This window comes from Cherax quadricarinatus, chromosome 54 (assembly GCF_038502225.1).
Source record: "Cherax quadricarinatus isolate ZL_2023a chromosome 54, ASM3850222v1, whole genome shotgun sequence".
NCBI classification, from domain to species: domain Eukaryota; kingdom Metazoa; phylum Arthropoda; class Malacostraca; order Decapoda; family Parastacidae; genus Cherax; species Cherax quadricarinatus.
In genome coordinates this window covers 12,255,103-12,276,342 of record NC_091345.1, presented here as the reverse complement: position 1 = coordinate 12,276,342, position 21,240 = coordinate 12,255,103, and the positions used below count along the sequence as shown (strand labels likewise).

The 21,240-nt window shown below is 40.6% G+C and overlaps 1 protein-coding gene across 4 annotated transcripts in view; it reads right to left on the bottom strand.

The window, feature by feature from the left end:
• The window catches only part of LOC128699064 (uncharacterized), a 64,985-nt gene that overhangs the window by 21,834 nt on the left and 21,911 nt on the right, over window positions 1–21,240 (bottom strand). For all 4 annotated transcript variants that reach the window (XM_070096614.1, XM_070096615.1, XM_070096616.1 and 1 more), the window contains exon 2: window positions 4,638–6,273. In XM_070096614.1, coding sequence (XP_069952715.1) covers window positions 4,638–6,265 — 1,628 coding nt within the window. In that variant the 5' untranslated portion in view covers window positions 6,266–6,273. The remainder of the gene's footprint in view (window positions 1–4,637; window positions 6,274–21,240) is intronic.

Genomic DNA, 21,240 nt, shown 5'->3' with positions numbered 1-21,240 from the left:
AAAAGAGCGAAAAAAAAACACAAGGAAGGGGAAAGATTTAAGAGTAAGCACACCGAGCATATCTCCAGAGGCGCACATCCATAGAATAACTTCGACGACATATACGAGGCTGTCAAACCTGAAAATCTCAACAAATAGTCATTTAGGGCCCCTCTATACATGACATATCAGATCCATTATAGATTATGCAGCACCGACTTGGAATACACGCCAGATCAAACATCCAAAAGATAAGTAGAGAAGGCAACGAACCTCAAGTATATGACTAAGATATATAAAGCTTTTCTTGAGCAATAAGTTGTTATAATAAAGCTTAATGTTAATTCGTGCGTCTTTGTCATTTACGACTAAAAGACAAGAAAATTCCAGAGGTTTATGACCATCAATCCCCGTATTGAAAGGAACGGCATGCAAGGAGAGACTGCCTTGTAAGAGTGGACAACATGAGGCTTCTTGATCTTGTCATAGAAATTAATCAGGATCACTGATAGCCCAAACAAAAGCAAACTATATTATTCACAATGAGAGTACTAAAGAAAAGTGATAAGAATTGGAAGCTAAACACACAAATGCTCAAGAAAAAACAGGAATTTTTTAAAGTATTACTGTGATTAGGAAGTGGAATGATCTGGCTGAGTAAATGGAGTGGTTATAACACTGCTTCATCCTATATCCCTTTCCCGTGTTTTACCAATGAAAAATCTTTCTCAATCCTTTAGGCACCCCACTTTTTTTATTTACAATTATGGCAACTGATGCCCCTCCTGAACAGAGCACTGTCTCTCTCCTTAATGGTGTTAAAATGAGCTTGGCCAATATGATCGTAATGAGCAGTGAGTTAAGTTCCTCTGGGCAAATTTATGATACACTCATAAGCCTGAGATAAACACAGACAAAAATTGTCAGGTCAGAGTGACGCGTCGTGTCGAGTGACTGTGAGTGACTTGGTGTATCAACACAGATTCATTATGAACGCGTCCGCTTTGATAAAGCTCTGAGCCTATGTTCATAATGCAACCTATACTTGCCCATTTTATGTACACAGTGTCAACATGTCACTGGTCAATATCACTTATGGTTATCTTTTGTTTAACTGTGACAATGATGCTAGATAAATTAGTAACTGATGTCGAACTCCGTCTCATTAATTTGCAATAAATGGTGTTATATCCATCAGTTGTTACGAGTGTGTGTGTGTGTCTGGTGCATAGATCAGACACGACTTGGGAGTGCCTCTATAATGTTACTCAGTGCCAAGTTCACACTGCCAGTCACACCGCCAACCACAGTGCCAGCCACAAGCTTAATGCATACAAAAATTAACAATTAGCTTATTTGTTAGGTTTAAAGCCTATCGACTGCACGTTGGTTATTAACACTGCACACCACTTGTAAACTATCACGATAGTCTTTAATAGCATGACTGCAGAGAAACAAGATGTATTTATAAGGATGGATACGTGCATCAAGCGTTTTTATTGACACATAAGTGAGCAGTACTTGGATAATCACATTAGGGTTTACAATAGGTGGTGAAATATTAAAAGCTTTAGAGATTTTTTTTATAGACTGATGCTCAGATTTCGATTAGATTATTTCAATTTTACCGCTTAAGAATCTAGTTTATTGTGCACCTCATATCCATCCTATGTACGGTAGAAAGAAATGAGTCTGTTCGGATTAGTAACCCAGAGGGTTATTCATATTAGTTGAATACAGAGATTAATCACACTCCTGCAGACATAAACATTGGTACAAGATAATCAGTCTCTTACATTAAAGCTTCAGGCTACGAGACTGAATATCTTCCACCGAGACTGGTGAACTGACTTTATCAAATTACCTCTCCACTTCGTCTACTTGGTCTTCCACCAAGGCTGGTGTCTCCAAGAACGTGATTCATCTCTGTATTGGCCTGATGAAGTCTGCAACGCAGGCGAAACGTTTCATCAATAAAGATTCCCAGTGTTGCACATATCTTGCTCATCAACCCGTCGGTATTGTATACCCTTTGTAATATGGTACTCTAATAAAGCTGGCTTATTTCCATTGAGATCTTTCAATTCTCTCCCCAGGCTACTGCCCCGCACCAGTCGGCTAACACCGAGGTACCGACTTGCTACTAGGTGAGTAGAGACAGCACGTGGAAGAAACAAAGTATAAGCGGATACTGAAAGCAGTAAGGTAACGAGGGAGAGATTAGGTAGGGTTAGGTAACGTTTGTCAGGAAACAGGACAAGTGTTTCCTGACGAGTGGGTCATATAATGACCTGCAGTTGTTTTTCGTCATCGGACCGAGGCTTTTAGCTGGCTTACCGGTCCACCCCATAAAAATTATGGTTATTATTATTATAAGATTAGGAATTCATAACGAGGGAGAGCGAAAGAAAGACTGGATGAGACTGGAAGTAACGAGTATAAAAAAATTATATCTAAATGCTTGGGAATGGATCTATGAACAATGAGGTGCAACACAAAACTGGTAAAGGAAGGGGATGTAAGTGTTGAATAATCTGTGGAAAGAACAAAGTTTCGAAGTGACTAAAACAATGGGAATATATCAGGCATGGTCATAGTATGTAGTCTGAGTGCTGCAGCGAGGTGGTGGCGGCTGCCGGTTTAACTGAATTGCTGTTACATTGTGTGGACACAGTGGTTGCGCCAAGGGATGAAAGGGAAGGGATGGGGGGTTGAGAAGCTTCACTCCCAAATTCCCTGAGCCCCCCTCCCTCAATAAAAATAATAATAATAAAAACTGTTTCAAAATAAATCTCGTAGCTCCACTTTCAGCCAGGAAGCAACCCACAGCTTCCCCAGAATAGAAATTCTGGCACCGCTCCTGGACACACATAAATTATTATTTTATATCACGATTGCTCTGTAAACTAATTTTTAACGGGAAAATTAAGCAAAATCTTAATATTTTATATGAAATGAAAATCCTTAATATTTCGTAATATTTTCTCTTTTTTTTCTCAAGGGTATCTGTGATCTGTGGATATCCAACAAAGGTGCATCTTTCTTGAGTATCACAGATCACATTGTGTCGTTCCTTCATGAGACGGTTGTAGGTTGTGGATATAGCGTGTCTGAGAGGAGGGTGCAGTGTGAATATTATGCGGAGAATAAAATGTATAATCCAAGGAAGAGGTATTGAAATAAGCTGGTCATGTAGAATGGATTAGAGCAAGATATGTTCAAAGATATCACGGTCCTGGGACCGAAGAGTTTCCAATAAACTTGTACTAGTGATTGCATTTTGTGTCTTTCTCCACTACTTGTCGGTATCACATACCTCTATATCCAAAATATATTCATTAAGAGAATGTATAATCTGAAACGAATAGAAGTGTCTAATGGAAGTCCGGGGAGGAGCTAGGAGGAGGGTGTGAAGGTTTTATGTGTAGAGGCTTGAGCATAAATCAATCAGGTGGAGCGAGTTACAGCAGTTGAGGCAATTTTTTTTTATTCGATGTGCTGCTGAAGTGTGAACAGAGTATGGGAAGTGCAGTGCCTGCATATTTTAAATCAGGCAATGATGTGGTTAAGCAGACTTTTTTTTATTCAAATCAATTTTACAGGCTAAGAACTCTTATCCTACCTCAACTCATTTCACAGCCCGGCTCTAAGATATACTACCATTCCCCATGATGTGACCCACAGCAGTTAACTAACACCCAAGTATCAACATACTACTAGGTGAACAGGCGCAGCAAGTTTAAGAAAACATGCACAATGTTTCCACCTATTGTAGGTCGCATCCCAGGAGAGGACCTAAAGACAACAAAAATAAGACACTCAGTTTGGCTTTCTGGGCTATTAACCCTTAAACTGTCCAAACGTAGATCTACGTTTTTTCAACATTTGAAAGTATGTAAAAAAAACGTAGATTTTCTTTTCTTTTTTTTTACATTTGAAAACGTGTAAAAAAAAACTTTGATCTACTTTTTTTGTTGTTATATTTGAAAATATGTAAAAAAATGTAATCTACTTTTGGAGCGCTACGCATGTGAACGTAAATTTGTTTGGACAGTTTAAGGGTTAATCCCTTTGGGGTTAATAGTTCAAGGAAAGTCTTATTGTTATGTAACCTAGATAAACTACAGGAATGGTCTAGTAAGATGATGCCGGATTTCAACCGAACCGCACCTAGTCATGGGAAGGGGCGCCAGCAAAAGGCGACCGGCAGCCAAGTATCACTTGCTAGAGGGATGCTAATCTAAACATCAGACATAGACAAGACCCTGTGAAAGATATCATATTAAATGTTTTCCCAGAGGCTTCAATTAATAAGCGTATTACATTAGCGATGTATACACAGCTGGAAGTAATGATAAATTAATTCAGGAAATTAAATATTGTGCAACACCACTGTGGAGGCCACACCACATCACATTCATACTCTCACGAAATGTCATGTTGCCAGGAATGAAATGGAATGTTAATATAAATTCAATGAACTAAACCTGGCATTACTACAGGATTAAAGAACGAGACGAACCGTTATTCCAACATATAAAACACTTAAGATATCGATCAAACAAATAAGCAGACTGATATGGGAGGGCACATAACAAGGAGACACGAACTGAAGTAAGCAGGTGTGCGCAGGAGTAACAACTCAATAGGTAACTTACGTGGGGGGGACCATCGTGGTGGGAGGCTCTGGGGAATAACCAGGCTTGTCGAAGACGAAGAGAACAGGCGGCTCCCTAGTCTGCACTTCATACTTGGACTCCTCGTTGTCTTCGGGGTCGTAGTAGTATTCCAAGTCCTCCTCATAATTGTACTCCTCCCCGTTCTCTCTAGCGGTTGGTAAATTATGTGCGAGAGGTGCGTATGGTCCGGGCAGTATTTTAGGGCCATATGGATAAGGGTTGTTCCTCAAAGGGGGTCGCTGGTGATGCACTGGGCGTACTGGTCTGCCTGGGGGCACTTTCCTTGGTCTAGCCGGAGCAGGTTTTCTTGTCCTATGTTGTCTGCGAGATTCTGGGGGTCTTGATGGAGGCCTGACTGGCACAGCACTAACCAAACTCAGTGAAGACAGCGTAGGATTTGGAGTCACTATCTGTTGATAAGTCCCAAAATCGTAGTACTCTAAATCGCTTTCAATAAAGCCTTCGGCTGGGGCCTCGAGATCAGCGAATCTCTGTGTATCAGCAAGCCTGGGAGCATCGATCAGCCCTGACATGTCATCGTCTTCAACCAAAGCCTCAAGACGTAGGCGTGATCTCGCTGACGGTGTGGGTGTGGGTGCGGGCGCAACCGTAGGAGAGGAGTTTGTCGCATGATTATGTCCTACTGTCTTCACACCTCCAGATACATTTCCTCCTGCGTTGGAAGCTATAACACGTCCTGCGTCGCTTCTTCCTTTCTGTGTCGTCTCTTTCTTTCTCACTTTTGTTTTTGCAACAGCCGACGTCTCTGAACTCCTCCCCGGCGTCGCTCTTCCTCGATTATCCTCACCAGCATCACCAACATCCTCATGGCCAAGACTTCTGACACTGTCTTGTACTTCCTGCAAAATAATTCCTTGATGGTCTCGCCTTTCTAGTTCTTCTGACTGTCTAATTGGTCGTGAGTCAGAATTGTGTATGGGTTGAGACTCATTTTTATTTGTTTCACTACCCCCATCGTAATCTTGAACATCAGACAGAGGACTAGCACTAGGTAACATTTCTATCGAATCTTTTGCTATTTCTTCGTTTTCCTTGCTATTTTGATCTTGCGATGAACTTGTACTGGTAGTTGAAATTTTAATTTCATTATGACTAGGAGAACTAGAGGGCTCTAAGAAACTGTCAGTTTGCGATTCCTTTATTCTAGATAATTTAATACTATCAGTACTTAGAGTCGGTGTGGTTGGCCCTAAAGTAGGTGTGGTTGTGGGTTGTGAAGAAATTGCAAGAGACAATGAGTCTCCCTCGACAGGACTCAAGGGAGCGGTAAGACTGACGTGAGGCAACACATCTTGGGAGGACCGGGACAAATTTGAGGTACTGGAAATAAACCTCAAACTTGTGAGGTTTGTGTGTGGATTAGTGAGGTTGATGTGTAACTCGGTGAGGTTTATGTGTGGTTCGGTGAGGTTTATGTGTGGTTGGGTGAGGTTGATATGTGAGTCGGTGAGGTTGATCTGTGAGTCGGTGAGGCTGATCTGTGAGTCGGTGAGGTTGGCCTCCTGTTCCTTGATTGAGTTCTCGAGTGATAGGATCCCCGCCAGCCGAAGCACGAACATCGCCATTGCTCCAGCGGCCTCTACCATACCGTACTCTGCCGATCAAGAAATATATAATAAATTAATGCACACTTTGTTACATATCTACATTAGACTAATTTAGTACAAGTTGAAGACTCATAAAAAAAATAACACTTATAGAGAAATGAATTAATGGATTCAAGTTGCATTTAGAAAAAGAAAATTTAGGCAAACAATGGTTTGGCAGTTCAACTGTAAACGAGCAGAACTGCCACATAGTGTCATTTACGCATACATTGGGTAGCTTTGAGGGAGAATTGGACTAATAAATGAGTGGAAATGGTCGAAAGTTTTGGTATAGTGATACCGAAACGATGAGGAAAAACGACACTTATGCACAGTTCAGGACACGACCTCCATCAGACACTCACCACTTTAAAAAATAGGTCAGTATCATAATCTTTGGATACCCTCACTGGATGGACCCATCCCATTTGACTCTCAGTGAGCATATCATCAAGCCTAAAAGACTAAAGGAAAATCCCAAATTATTGCCAGTTGGGTGGGTCCTGTGCCCCTCCCCCGGAATATCTGGGTGCATGGTTTACGTTTCCTAAACATCGAAGTGTACCTACCCCCTAAACGTAGGTGTTACAAATGCCAGCACTATGGCCATGTTGCAGTAGACTGTGGAATACTACATTCTTGGTGTGGTAAGTGTGCTGGGAAACATTCCACTAGAGAATGCACAGTAGGCCCTGACAGCCAAAAATTTAAGTGTATTAACTGTAAAGAAGTTGGGGCTACAGTTTCCCACAAGGACTGCAGTCAGAACCCAAACAACCTTCGATGTAAACCTGATAACAACCCTTTAATGGTAACTGAGGATGAGGCCATCCAGTCTACCACAGCCAGATCTGAGACTGAACCTCTGCAAAGTGTGCAAGAACCCCACCTCACTGCAAATGATTCTGGTGATACCAGAATGCCATCACACACACCAGCTGTGGAGGAGCTAGCCATCCCTGCTAGCACATATGGAACTACTGGTCTGCCACTACAGATACCTATGGCTACACCTGAATATGGGGATGAGTTTGTCATTTCTCCCAATACACACAACTACAACAGTCAGACGGACACCACACAGGTAACCCCCCTGGAAATTGGAGATGAGTCAGATGCACAGGACCTACCTGCAATGAATGATGAAACAGAAAACACTAATGTAACCATGGTACCTGTTAAGGTGATAGGTGTTAAAGAAAGCACTAACCCAGAAGTGCCATCCTCCGGAGAGGCATTGGATTCGCCTGACCTTCCTCATATTATAACAAATTTCCAGAAAAAAATTGAGCATCTTGAACAGATCCTGACAAGTTTAATAAATATGTGTAATCAGGATGATGCTCTTGAGCATGGTGATGATGTCAAAAGTGCAGCAATCTCCGTTCAGCTTCCAGCAATTTGTGAGAAAGAAGCCCATGACTCTTGCCTTCAAGACTTGCCTTTTAACGGGCTGCCAAGATGCCGAAAAATGCTTAAAAATAAAGGTCCTGAAGATAAAGACGTACAAACTATGCTATTTGCTCTTAAGTGTCTGCACACTGTAGCCAAAGCATAATAGTTTTACCATCTTATGAGCAAGAGATTGTAATAACTCACTACAATGGATACATTACAAATCTTTTCATGGAACATTGCTTCCATCAGGAAGCGGTTGCCTGACTTACATCATATTAGTGCAACCAAGAATATTGATGTCATCTGTTTGCAGGAATGTAGATTGAAAGATGGAGCACCTCCACCAAACTTGCCTGGATATGCAGCTTATAACCTAAGGTCAACCAACTGTTGTGTGATGTATGTCAGAAAGAACTTGCCACATTCACTCCTTTCCTTGCAGAGTTGAGTTAACATGCAGTATCATGGTGTCAAAGTATATGCAGGCGATTTTTCCATAAACATTTTTAATCTCTATGCCCCAGCGAACCAGCTTCGACCTGATGCTTTACCAGATCCCATCAATAGTGAACCTACCATTATTCTTGGATATTTTAATGCCAGACATAAGAATATTGGTGGGTCTATAACAAACACCAATGGAACTAAACTAGTGAGATTGCTAAATGAGCATGATAATGTTCGAATTGTGGGCACTACTGAGCCTACTCACATATATGGTGGCATACTAGATCTATGTCTTGGATTTAATACATCATATACGATGCATGACTCTGTCATAGTTGATGATCTTCTATCTGATCACTTCCCAAGACTAACAACTGTCAATCTTGATCACATCTCCAGCAATCAAGGAGCTAAATACAGAAGGAGGAAACTTATTCTCAAACCAGAACACAGAGACAACTTTATTAACCACTTGGATCAATGGTATAAGAATTACGAGCCCATTGGCACACAAAAATTTAATGATGATTTAATTACCACTATTGAGAGTGTTCTCACAGATCAAGTGGGCAGGAATAGGAAACAAAGACCCTCCACTATAAATAACAATAAAAACCAATGTAAATACTATAATGATCCACAGCTATGCAATCTAACACATGCAGCTAGGAGGATTGGTAAAGCATACCGTGAATGTAGAACCCCAGACCTGCTCAGAACGTTCCAAGCTGCACTAACAAATGCAAGGAATAGAAAGGAAGAACTTAGGCAACAGGAATGGGAACAGTTTGTTAGTGGATTAAATAGGTCCACCCCTTTGAGTTTGGCTTGGAAAGGTATAAATAAAATAACCAGGAAAAAGACTGGCAATGTTGCTCATCCCTTTCCTCTTGAAAAAGCAAATGACCTCATAAATGACTGGTTCAAAACATCCAGGCATGAAAGCCTTCCATCTCATATTAGAAAAAATTTAGAGAGTACTTCTGAAGAAATGTTGAAACTGATTAATTTTATGAGCCAAAATATTGATGAGAGTGATTGCCTCTTTACCGAGTATGAATTAGATAATGCATTAACCAAAGGTCGATCAACTGCTCCTGGAGAGGATGGTATAACCTATGATATTCTCAGAACTCTAAGGCACGTGCCTGATAACCCTTTGTTGGCACTGTATAATCTCAGTTACATTGAGGGCGTTCTTCCTACTTCCTGGACCAATAGTCTCATTGTGCCTATCCCTAAGCCCCAACAGCCTGATACATTTAGGCTGATCTCCTTAACTAGTTGTCTTTGTAAAACTTTTGAAAGAATGATGCTTAATAGACTGTACTACAGAATCAGACACCAACTTTCCCCCTACCTCTATGGATTCATGAAAGGTAAAAGCGTGCAGAACTGTATTTCCACCTTTCTCACTGCACACACCTCTACTAGTTTTACCACTTTTCTTGATCTAAAATCTGCATTTGATATTGCGAACAGAACCGTTATACTACATGAACTAGCCAAAATGAATATTGGTGGTAGCTTACTCTGCTGGATAATAGGATACCTGTCAAATAGAGTATCCTCTGTCCTTTACCAAGGCTTCAGAAGTGATTCTAAAGAAATGTCTTTAGGTACACCGCAGGGAGGAGTTCTTAGTCCCATGCTATTTAATATTCTGATTAATGCTCTCCTAAATGCTCTACCTGCCTCACCTAAACATATAGCTATAAGCTATGCTGATGATATCATGATCCATACAACAGGGCATAAGAAGATGAATACCATTCTTAATGAAGTTCAAGCAATTTGTAATCGACTAGGCCTCATAATATCTTCCTCTAAAACAAAGATCTTAACAAGCAAACGACATCCCCCACCCATCTATTTGCAGGGTGAAATCATTAGCTACGTTAAAACTTACAGATATCTTGGTGTAGATGTACCCTTTAACAAATCCACTATACCACAACTAAACAAGAAATGCAAAGCTAGGCTAAATGCTCTCAAAGCTGTTGCTGGCTACAATCCCAACTATGGTGCTAATGTGAGAATCGTGAGAATGATGTACATAGCCTATGTTAGGTCCTTAATTGATTATGCTGCTCCCATGTTGATATTAGATAGAGAAAGTTCTCTCCGACCCTTGGAGTTAATGCAAAATGAAGCTCTCAGGATTATTCTTGGCTGTCCCAGATCTACAAAAGTTCTTAACATGAGGAAGGAGCTTGGTATTTCTAGTATCAGTGATAGGATTGTTGAAATTAACACTGTACTCGGTATTAGAATGTTGAGAAACGAACCAGACAGTCACAGTGAATCTTACCAAGTGTCTAGAGGTAAATACACACAGATCTAAATGGATTGTGAAAACGTGCAATTGCATTAAGTTTTATAACCTACATGAACTGTATCACTGTAGGCAACAAGAGCATTTCACCCCTCCATGGAAGATGTGTTCATTTAATATCACATACCTACAAGTCCCTCCCAAGAAGCTCATTGCTAGTAATCCCTTCCTTAAATCTCTTGTTAGAGCAACTGCTCAAGAAGAAATTTCTCACCTAGCCGGTAGTAATAAGTTATCACAAGTTATATACACTGATGGATCTAAACAGGAGTCTTCTGGCAGGGCTGCATCTGCTCTTGTTGCCACCTCCCTAGTTAAGAACGATAATAAATTTGTTGAGTTAGGCATAAGAATTAACAACTGGGCGTCTACACTGCAAACTGAATTGTTTGCAATCCTAATGGCGCTAAAGCTAACCTATGACACTGAGCTTGACTCTATCATCATTACTGATTCTATGTCATCATTGAAGGCTCTTGACTCATATAATGACTCCAACAACATGCTCATTGGGGAAGCCAGGTATAGATACTCAAAAATTAGGGACAAAGGAATTAATGTACAATTGCTATGGATCCCATCACACATTGGATTACTCCTTCATGATAAAGTTGATATGTTAGCCAAGAAGAGTACCCAGAAGGAGAATGTAGAATATAACTTTGGTATAACTGTGTCTAGCATTAGGAATAATATTAGGAGAGAAGTAAATAATGAAAATGATTGTTATAGGAATGCAGTTAGAAGCCTGAGTAGATCTATAACCCACTATGATAACATGAACGTAGATAAGTATGTTTATGGAGCAACTTGCAATGTGAACAGACTGACTGATGTTGTAGTGGCCAGGCTTAGGCTTGGTTACAAGTACTTCTGGCAGTTTGGGAGACACACAGATGATGATCAAACTAAATGTAAATTATGTGATCAGGCATATGGTCACTCTCTTGAACACTATGTGCTTAATTGTCCACTTATTGATGAATACAGAGACAGACAGTATAATAACCTATGTGACATGTCAAGATATCTTATTAATGAAAATAAGATACCAGATATACTAAGCAAATTTCCTAAATTTGCTTGTAACAGATAAGTGAACTATAGATATGTAGATATAAATCCATATGTATTCCTGTTAACCCTTTGGGGCCTAGTTCCTAGGCCTTTTGTGTATCCATATGCTCTCGCGCTACCGTCCACAGGATGGATATGGGGTGCACAATAAACTAGCCACTTCGGTGGCAAAATCTAATCTAAATCCAAGGACATATATTAAAGGAATAGAGTATTTACAGTTTCAGGAGTCAGGTACGTAACATATAGCGAGGGTAGTATGTATTATTAGCAGTTAAACAGATATTAGTGACTAGTTGAGTCTGAGAATGGGTGGACATGACTGAGCATGACCTGTCTTGCGTGAGCCAAGAACCTAACTACAGTGTTCCTGTGCTGGATGGCAGGTGCTGACAAGTATGACATCAAGACTATAAGGGTACAATACCCTGACTGGAACAATACACAAATAACCCACTTATGACGACGTTTCGATCCGACTTGAACTATAGACTAGTCACACACTAATCAGTGGTCCAAGTCGGATCGAAATATCCAGTCTCCTACATGCGGGTTATTTGTGTATGATGGAAAGACACTTGGCGAGGAGCCAACCTTTGTTAAAGACGTAATTTAGCTCCGTGAAGTAATGCGACAGGAAATTATATAGAGGTAACGAGAGTTGGGAGGCGAAGTAATAAACAGGTCTGGTGTTTGATATTCGTGGGCGGTGATGTGCGTTGTTGTCAGCGTCACCTGTACTTGTAGTTGGCTTCCCTTGTAAGACGAATTTAGCAAGTGGTTTGGCAATACTGATACCACAATTATATACTGCACTGTTGGAGGTGTGTGTGACTGCTGTTTCAAAACACTTTCTGGTCGTGATGTTGTCCTATATAGGAGCTTTAATAGAAACTGAGTATCATGCCAAGACAAAGCCATTATCATTACTAAACCATACCCCCGGCCGGGATTGAACCCGCGGTCATAGAGTCTCAAAACTCCAGCCCGTCGCGCTAGCCACTAGACCAGCCAGCCACAATAAGATTCATCCAACTAGGTATACCTAGTTGGATGAATCTTATTGTGGCTGGCTGGTCTAGTGGCTAGCGCGACGGGCTGGAGTTTTGAGACTCTATGACCGCGGGTTCAATCCCGGCCGGGGGTATGGTTTATTTGCAATCGTGTCATTACGATTTCTTAAATCATTACTAATTTTGCAAATTGTTATATTCTTAAATGTTCTGAACTACCTCAGTATTGTAAATCCATTTAATCATTTGTAATCTGTAATATAGTAAGAATTATTATTAGTCTCCCCGAAATTCCTAGGCTTGCTAGGCATGCTAATGGCCTTCTTTGTAATTATTGTTTTATAATATGTAAACCACCCATTGTAATATTTACAGATAAACATTTGAATTTGAATTTATGAGTTCTGTACATGGCTAATGGCTAATCTATGCATAAACATTAGCGTTGTTCTGAATGTGAGTTTTACACGCATACTTATTGTCAAGGATTCTGGTGTTTAAGTTCAAACACAATAGGCACGTAAAACACACAATCAACACAATGTTAGAGTTGTACGTAGAAACAAACATGCACTCCTCATGCACTAGCCTCGTACAAGAAGCCGACACAATTATAAGCCATTATTTTGAAGCGGCCATCATAACATAAGAACATAAGAACATAAGAACGAAGGAACACTGCAGAAGGCCTACTGGCCCATGCGAGGCAGGTCCAAGTCTCCTACCGGCTTAAGCCAATGCACCCAACCTAGTCAGGTCAGGTCACATTGACTTAAGGGAGGAACACGGCAACCGACCTGGTAGCACAAGCTATCAGGTCTAACTCACACCCACCCACATCCACTCATGTATTTATCCAACCTATTTTTAAAGCTACACAACGTTCTGGCCTCTATAACTGTACTTGGGAGTTTGTTCCACTCATCCACAACTCTATTACCAAACCAGTACTTTCCTATATCCTTCCTGAATCTGAATTTTTCCAACTTAAAACCATTGCTGCGAGTCCTGTCTAGGCTAGATATTTTCAGCACACTATTTACATCCCCTTTATTTATTCCTGTCTTCCATTTATACACCTCAATCATATCCCCCCTAATTCTACGTCTTTCTAGAGAGTGCAGATTCAGGGCCCTTAGTCTATCCTCATAGGGAAGGTTTCTGATACATGGGATCAACTTTGTCATCCTCCTTTGTACATTTTCCAGAGAATTTATATCCATTCTGTAATAAGGTGACCAAAACTGTGCAGCATAATCTAAATGAGGCCTAACCAAGGATGTATAGAGTTGAAGAACAACCTGAGGACTCCTATTATTTATGCTTCTTGATATGAAGCCAAGGATTCTATTAGCTTTATTGCGAACACTTATGCACTGTTGTCTTGGTTTCAGATCACTGCTAACCAGAACTCCTAAATCTTTTTCGCAATCCGTAATATTAAGATCTACATTATTTAGTTTATATGTGGCATGGTTATTGTCCTGTCCAACATTTAGAACTTTGCATTTGTCTATATTAAACTGCATCTGCCACTTCTCCGACCACTGCATCAGTCTATTCAAATCTTCCTGGAGTGCTCGAATGTCCTCGTCAAAATGAATTCGACGGCCTATTTTGGTGTCATCGGCAAACTTGCCGATGTCGCTCTTTATGCCCTCATCTATGTCGTTTATGTAGATTGTGAACAGCAGGGGGCCCAACACTGACCCCTGTGGAACACCGCTCGTGACACTTCCCCACTCTGATTTCTCCCCATTTATGCAAACTCTCTGCTGCCTATTTGTCAACCATGTCTCTATCCAGGAAAAAATTTCTCCTCCTATTCCATGTGCTTTAATTTTCCTCAATAGTCTCTGATGTGGGACCCTGTCAAAAGCCTTACTGAAGTCCATATACACAATATCATATTCATTACCATGATCTACCTCCTCAAATACCTTAGTGAAAAAAGTTAATAAATTCGTAAGGCAGGAACGCCCCTTTGTAAAACCATGCTGAGATTCGTTGATTAATTTATGCTTTTCAAGGTGGCTACGAACTGCCTCGGCAATTATTGATTCCATAAATTTTCCCACTATGGAGGTTAGGCTTATTGGTCTATAGTTCGAAGCTAAGGACCTGTCACCTGTTTTGAAAATAGGTATCACATTTGCCATTTTCCACTTATCTGGCACCATGCCAACACTATAGAGGAAAATCAAGAAACATTTAGTACTGACAATCCACTTGCCACACTCAACTTACTAGAGAAAAACCCAACAACCATTACAGATGACACCGACACTCACATCACCACAGATGACATAACCCTGACCTACTTTTCTATCCCACCCACTCACCTTACCTGTGACCTGCTTCGAGCGTGTTTTCATACCCTCGCAGCCCGGCCTGATACATCTTTACCCAGAGTAAAACTACCAAGCAATGCCTCTATATTCGTATGATCTTTCAACAAAAAATTACATGTACATGAATGGTATACAATACGGACATGTTGCACATGTGTCTAATTTTCAAAAAATTACATATATGGTACTGAAAGTGATAATTATTTTTGTTACTCGCTGTATTTCAGGAACGTGATGCAATGGACGTGTTAGAGGATATGTTGAATGAGACGTGTAATAAGCAATGTAATGCGGGGACATGTTTGAAGAGTTGTGCTGCAAGTGACAAGCTCTTACTTACGCATCACACACTCCCAAATTAATCATTTCTCTTACGTAAACAGATTCACTCGCTATTTGCTTTGTATTTTTTTCAAAGATGTGAGGAGTTATATATCATGGTAGGCACCTCGCCCTCCTTCACTAAAAGTTTTACAAGAGGCAAAGCACGACTTTCCAGCTTGCATCCAGTCACTCACATGCACGTCCGGTCATCTACACGTACATCCAGCCACTCACATGCACGTCCGATTATCCACACGAACATCCAGCCACTCACATGCACGTCGGATCATCCACACGTACATCAATCCACTCACATGCACATCCTGTCATCCACACGTACATCCAGCCGCTCACATGCACGTCCGGTCATCCACACGTACATCAATCCACTCACATGCACATCCTGTCATCCACACGTACATCCAGCCGCTCACGCACACCTGGGCTCGGATTATTTAAAGAATTTTTGACTGTCCCCCCAAAAAAAAATAAATCAAAAGCAGAAATAAAATAAGAAGAAATACAACAGAGTGAGATAACGAAATGCTTAGATGATATCGATAATGAAGAACACGAGAGAAAATTAGGCGAATCAGAAAACAACAGGCGATGATGGGTGTAAGGCAGAGTTTCGTCAGGGCGTCAGGGCGTCAGGGGTCACCAAGAAGCAAAAGTCAATTAGACAAAACGTAACGAAGAAAGAAAATAAACATTAAAATTAATATAGAAACTGTCAAAAGACTAAATGGTGAAAGAAGTGAGGAAGAAAGGAAGAGACGCAGAGGATAGGCAGAAATAAAACATAACCAAATAACGGAAAGGCAACAGAGAGATAAAGTTAGTTTTTATATGTACAAATGTGGATTGAGTAAACTACGAGAATAGAATTTTATAAAAAAAAAATAAATAACCTGATGTATAGAGTCTGACACCAAACTAAAAAAAAAATAATAAAATATTGTATTCGGGAAAATTTAATAAAGTTGAGAAGAAACAGAGTATAATAACATTTTAATATGAGCAATATTGGTAAAAAAAAAAAAAAAAAAAACTACAAATTACAGAAATTAAAATATATAACAAAATATCGAAATTCTAGTGATAGAAATCCTAAATGAAAACAAAACTCATAATTTTAAACATACAACCCAGCATTTAGAAACACGGGAGTGAGATAAGACCTTGACGAGGATAATGAGGAACTACATTACATACTGAACAACTATTAATAAAAAGCGACCATGTAAAGGCAGATTTTACCTACAGAGATACAGACTGAATAAGCTAGGACTCTCATAGGCTGAACACTTGGTCAACAAGCAGTAAAAAATAGATGATGAAACATTTTAATCACACATTGAGAAGCAGATATCTGAAATATAATGAAAAAGACGGTAACACATTCTATAACTAGTGGATAAGGGCGTTATGTGTTTTCGCCCACCATGAGGCAGGCCAAAGCAGCATGGGTTCGAGTCCTTGGCTAGTGCAGTGTTGTTATTGATCAATACCACTCGTTCGTGGTCACAATAATAACCAATATATATATATATATATATATATATATATATATATATATATATATATATATATATATATATATATACTGGTCAATGAGCAAGAATTCATTTAAAATTAAGTCCTCTCTAAAATTCTCTCTTATACGTTTAAAGATATATATTTTTGTTCATTTATGCTAATGCAAAAATTAATAATTTTGTACCAAAAGAACTTTAAAAAACTTACCTAGCCTTATTATAACAAGCGCAATTTAATTCAGTCTAATCCAACTAAATATATTTTAGATATGTTTACAATAGTTTAATAATAAACAAAAACAATGAAATATATTTTTTCGTTAGGTTCAGAATGATTTTTGCGAAATTACTGCAAACACAAATTTTCGCTTGCATTATTCGGCAAGAAGAGTGCTGCTATTTAAGTCAAAATCGCAAGTTTTACTTATTCGGCACATGTATATATGAGAAACCACAGAACAGCTCAGTTGCAGCTACAAAAAATGTAATCAAACACACACACATACTCCAAATCTTTCTGCTCCTGTAATTATGAACAGGTAATCACACATATACACAAAATAAAAACGGTAATTACAAACACAGCAACTCTCATCCCGCTTTCTCCCCTCAATCTCTCTCTCCCTCACTTTCCCTTAGTTCTTCCTTTGCTTGTTTGCTCCCTGGCTTCCTCCCTTTCTCTTTCCTCTCTCTGTCCCTTGCTCATTATCTTCCTTCCTTACCCCTCTCTATCACTCTCTCCCCCTACCCTCACAAACACAACATACACAAGGGAACAAGAGGGGCCATTAGCAATACTGTTCCTCTCATCACCCGGCCTCTCCCCAACACACTTCCTCTACTGCTTCCACCCAACATTATGTCATACATAATGTCTTCCATCCCTCGGGTTCTCTCTGAGTAAGAGGATCCTACGACACAATTCTGCATTGTGCCTTTGTTTTTATATTCAACGGCAATTCTACCACTACACTTTGTATGATACTGACTTTTCGATGGAGTGAATCATAAAGCCAGCGTAAGGCCTCGAGCCTTATAACCAAAAACTCGACCGAGTGGGTGGAAACACCAGCAACATCCCTCTGGGTCACCACAACATCAACAACTGTGGTAAAAACCTAGTATATAATACCGAAAAGTTGTGTTTAAAAAAATTTATCAAACAGTGAGAACAAGTTATCATGGAAGTGCTTCGGTGGTGAGACCTTGTTCACTCCGCCACCCAAATATTTCCATAGTAAAATGTCCTAAGTGATTCCTGATGTGCTTTTAACTACAATACAGACAGTTGTGCTCCCACTGTTTCTCACTCTTTACTGTGTTAAGGTATATCCAGCTGCGGATGCTGGCTACAATTCTTGCTCAACTGCAACTTCCATAATTCCTAACCTGATTACATCCCATTTTCCTATCACTCTATGAACCTTATGGATTTAGCACTTTCCAATAATAATAATAATAATAATAATAATAATAATAATAATAATAATAATAATAATAATACCACTGCCCTAATAACATTTTACTATTTTATTTGTTTCGCGTATTTATTATTATTATTATTATTATTATTATTATTATTATTATTATTATTATTATTATTATTATTATTTAGTATTAGTAGTAGAGGTAGTAGTATTTTTATTATAATTATTATTATGATATACTGTTCTACTTTCATGTGACTTGTATAAAGACCGTGAGGAAGATGATTTATTGAAACAAAAAAAATATATGTACTGATTATTATCTTCGTTAAAATCATTATTATCACTGTTATCATTACTATTTTCATCATCTGTTATTACTGGTGTGGATGTCTATACAGTCACTCGGAGAAACTCGGTATGTTACAGCAGGATTTCAGTTTCAGTGCGGTATCATCGTCAGGTACGGAGACAGTGAGGTATCATCGTCAGGTACGGAGACAGTGAGGTATCATCGTCAGGTACAGAGACAGTGAGGTATCATCGTCAGGTACGGAGACAGTGAGGTATCATCGTCAGGTACGGAGACAGTGAGGTATCATCGTCAGGTACGGAGACAGTGAGGTATCATCGTCAGGTACGGAGACAGTGAGGTATCATCGTCAGGTACGGAGACAGTGAGGTATCATCGTCAGGTACAGAGACAGTGAGGTATCATCGTCAGGTACGGAGACAGTGAGGTATCATCGTCAGGTACGGAGACAGTGAGGTATCATCGTCAGGTACGGAGACAGTGAGGTATCATCGTCAGGTACAGAGACAGTGAGGTATCATCGTCAGGTACGGAGACAGTGAGGTATCATCGTCAGGTACGGAGACAGTGAGGTATCATCGTCAGGTACGGAGACAGAATATATATCCACTCACCGGCTTTGAAAATCTTACCTTCAACTTTTCGAGATTTTTCTCGGTGGTTATTTAGACATTTCTTTGTTGGAAGATCTTTACGAGTTTTATAAGGCAGGGGTGCAACGAGTACGCTAAGAGGCAACACAATAAGTGTCAGGGGCCCAAGACTGTTCGACTGCCTCCCAGCTCTCTTCAAGGAGCTGGACAGACACCTAAAGTCAGTACCTGACCAGTAGATCTGTGGTTCGTACGTCGGTTTACGTGCGGCCAGCAGTAACAGCCTGGTAGATAAGGCCCTGATCCACAACGAAGCCTGATCACAGACCGGGCCGCGGGAGCTCTGACCTCCGAAACCCCCTCCAGGTATATACCCTTTTTTTCCGGTCATAAAGGTTTACTGATCAGAGCTGATGACCCGACCTTGCTTGCACGATTCTTAGTTATTAATTATACTGTAGTACACCTGAGAGATCTACGTAGGAGATAAGATAAGATAAGATAAGATTTCGTTCGGATTTTTAACCCCGGAGGGTTAGCCACCCAGGATAACCCAAGAAAGTCAGTGCGTCATCGAGGACTGTCTAACTTATTTCCATTGGGGTCCTTAATCTTGTCCCCCAGGATGCGACCCACACCAGTCGACTAACACCGAGGTACCTATTTGCTGCTAGGTGAACAGGACAACAGGTGTAAGGAAACGTGTCGAAATGTTTTCCACCCGCCGGGAATCGAACCCGGGCCCTCCGTGTGTGAAGCGGGAGCTTCAGCCACCAGGCCACCGGAAGGAAGGAAATGTGAGAAATAGGGAAATTAAGAAGAGAGGGAGAGAAGGAAGGGGTGAATGAGAAATTTAAGGGAAAAGAAGATAATGCGGGAGGAAGGAAGAGAAATGTATTAAGAGCTTAGAAGATGATCGGGTTTGTATGCTGAGAGCAGGTGTGACTTCCACTTAGGAAGCGTCAGGGACGTGAACACAGTGTGAAAAGTAGTGTGAGCAAGTGTGGAAGAATGATTGTGTGTTAGAACAAGCGTGAGTGTGTGTAGGTGTAAACTTAAAGTGTTAGTGCAGGTGCGTGTCTGTAAGAACAAGAGTGAGTTTGAAGAGTGTGGTGATAATGATGACGAGGGTGAGTGTGAGGGCATCAAGACGCACCCTCGCTCTTCTTGACTCACAGAATGTAAATAAACAATGGGCCACGCGGAAGTCATTCAGGTCCCCGTGTCCTGACGTGTCTCCAGATGGTTATATCAGACGTTTTTCTGTGTACACACACACACACACACACACACATCGACATGTGCCTAGGACCAAATGGTAACTAACACACACACACACACACGGGGCCAGGAGCTAGGACTCGACCCCTGCAACCACAAATAGGTGAGTACATCGGAGCCAGGAGCTGAGTCTCGACCCCTGTAGCCACAATTAGGTGAGTACACACACACACACACACACACACACACACACACACACACACACACGCGCGCGCGCGCGCACACACACACAGTGAAGAGGAGGGCCAGGAGCTGTGACTCGACCCCTGCAACCACAACTAGGCGAGTACACACACACATCAAGAAATTAGAGAAAGAGCAAAGGTTTGCAACGAAACTAGTCTCGGAGCTAAAGGGCATGTCCTACGAGGAGAGGTTAAGGGAAATCGACCTGACGACACTGGAGGACAGGAGAGAGGGGGGAGACATGATAACGACATATAAAATATTCAGAGGAATTGACAAGGTGGACAGAGACAGAATGTTCCGGAGATGGGACACAGCAGCAAGGGGTCACAGTTGGAAGTTGAAGACTCAGATGAGTCATAGAGATGTTAAGAAGTATTTCTTAACATCTCTATGAAGTGGAATAGTTAGGAAGTGGAATAGTCTGGAGAGTTATGTAGTGGAGGCAGGATCCATACATAGCTTTAAGAAGTGGTATGATAAGGCTCATGGAGCAGAGTAGACCTAGTAGCGACCATTGAAGAGGAGGGGCCAGGAGCTATGAATCGACCCCTGCAACCACAATTAAGTGGGTACACAAACACACACACAAAGTGAAACGACCTCAAAACGAAGTGGTAGAGGCAGGATCCATACATAGCTTCAAGAAGAGGTACGATAAGGCTCTCGAAGCCAGGAGAGAGTGAACTTAG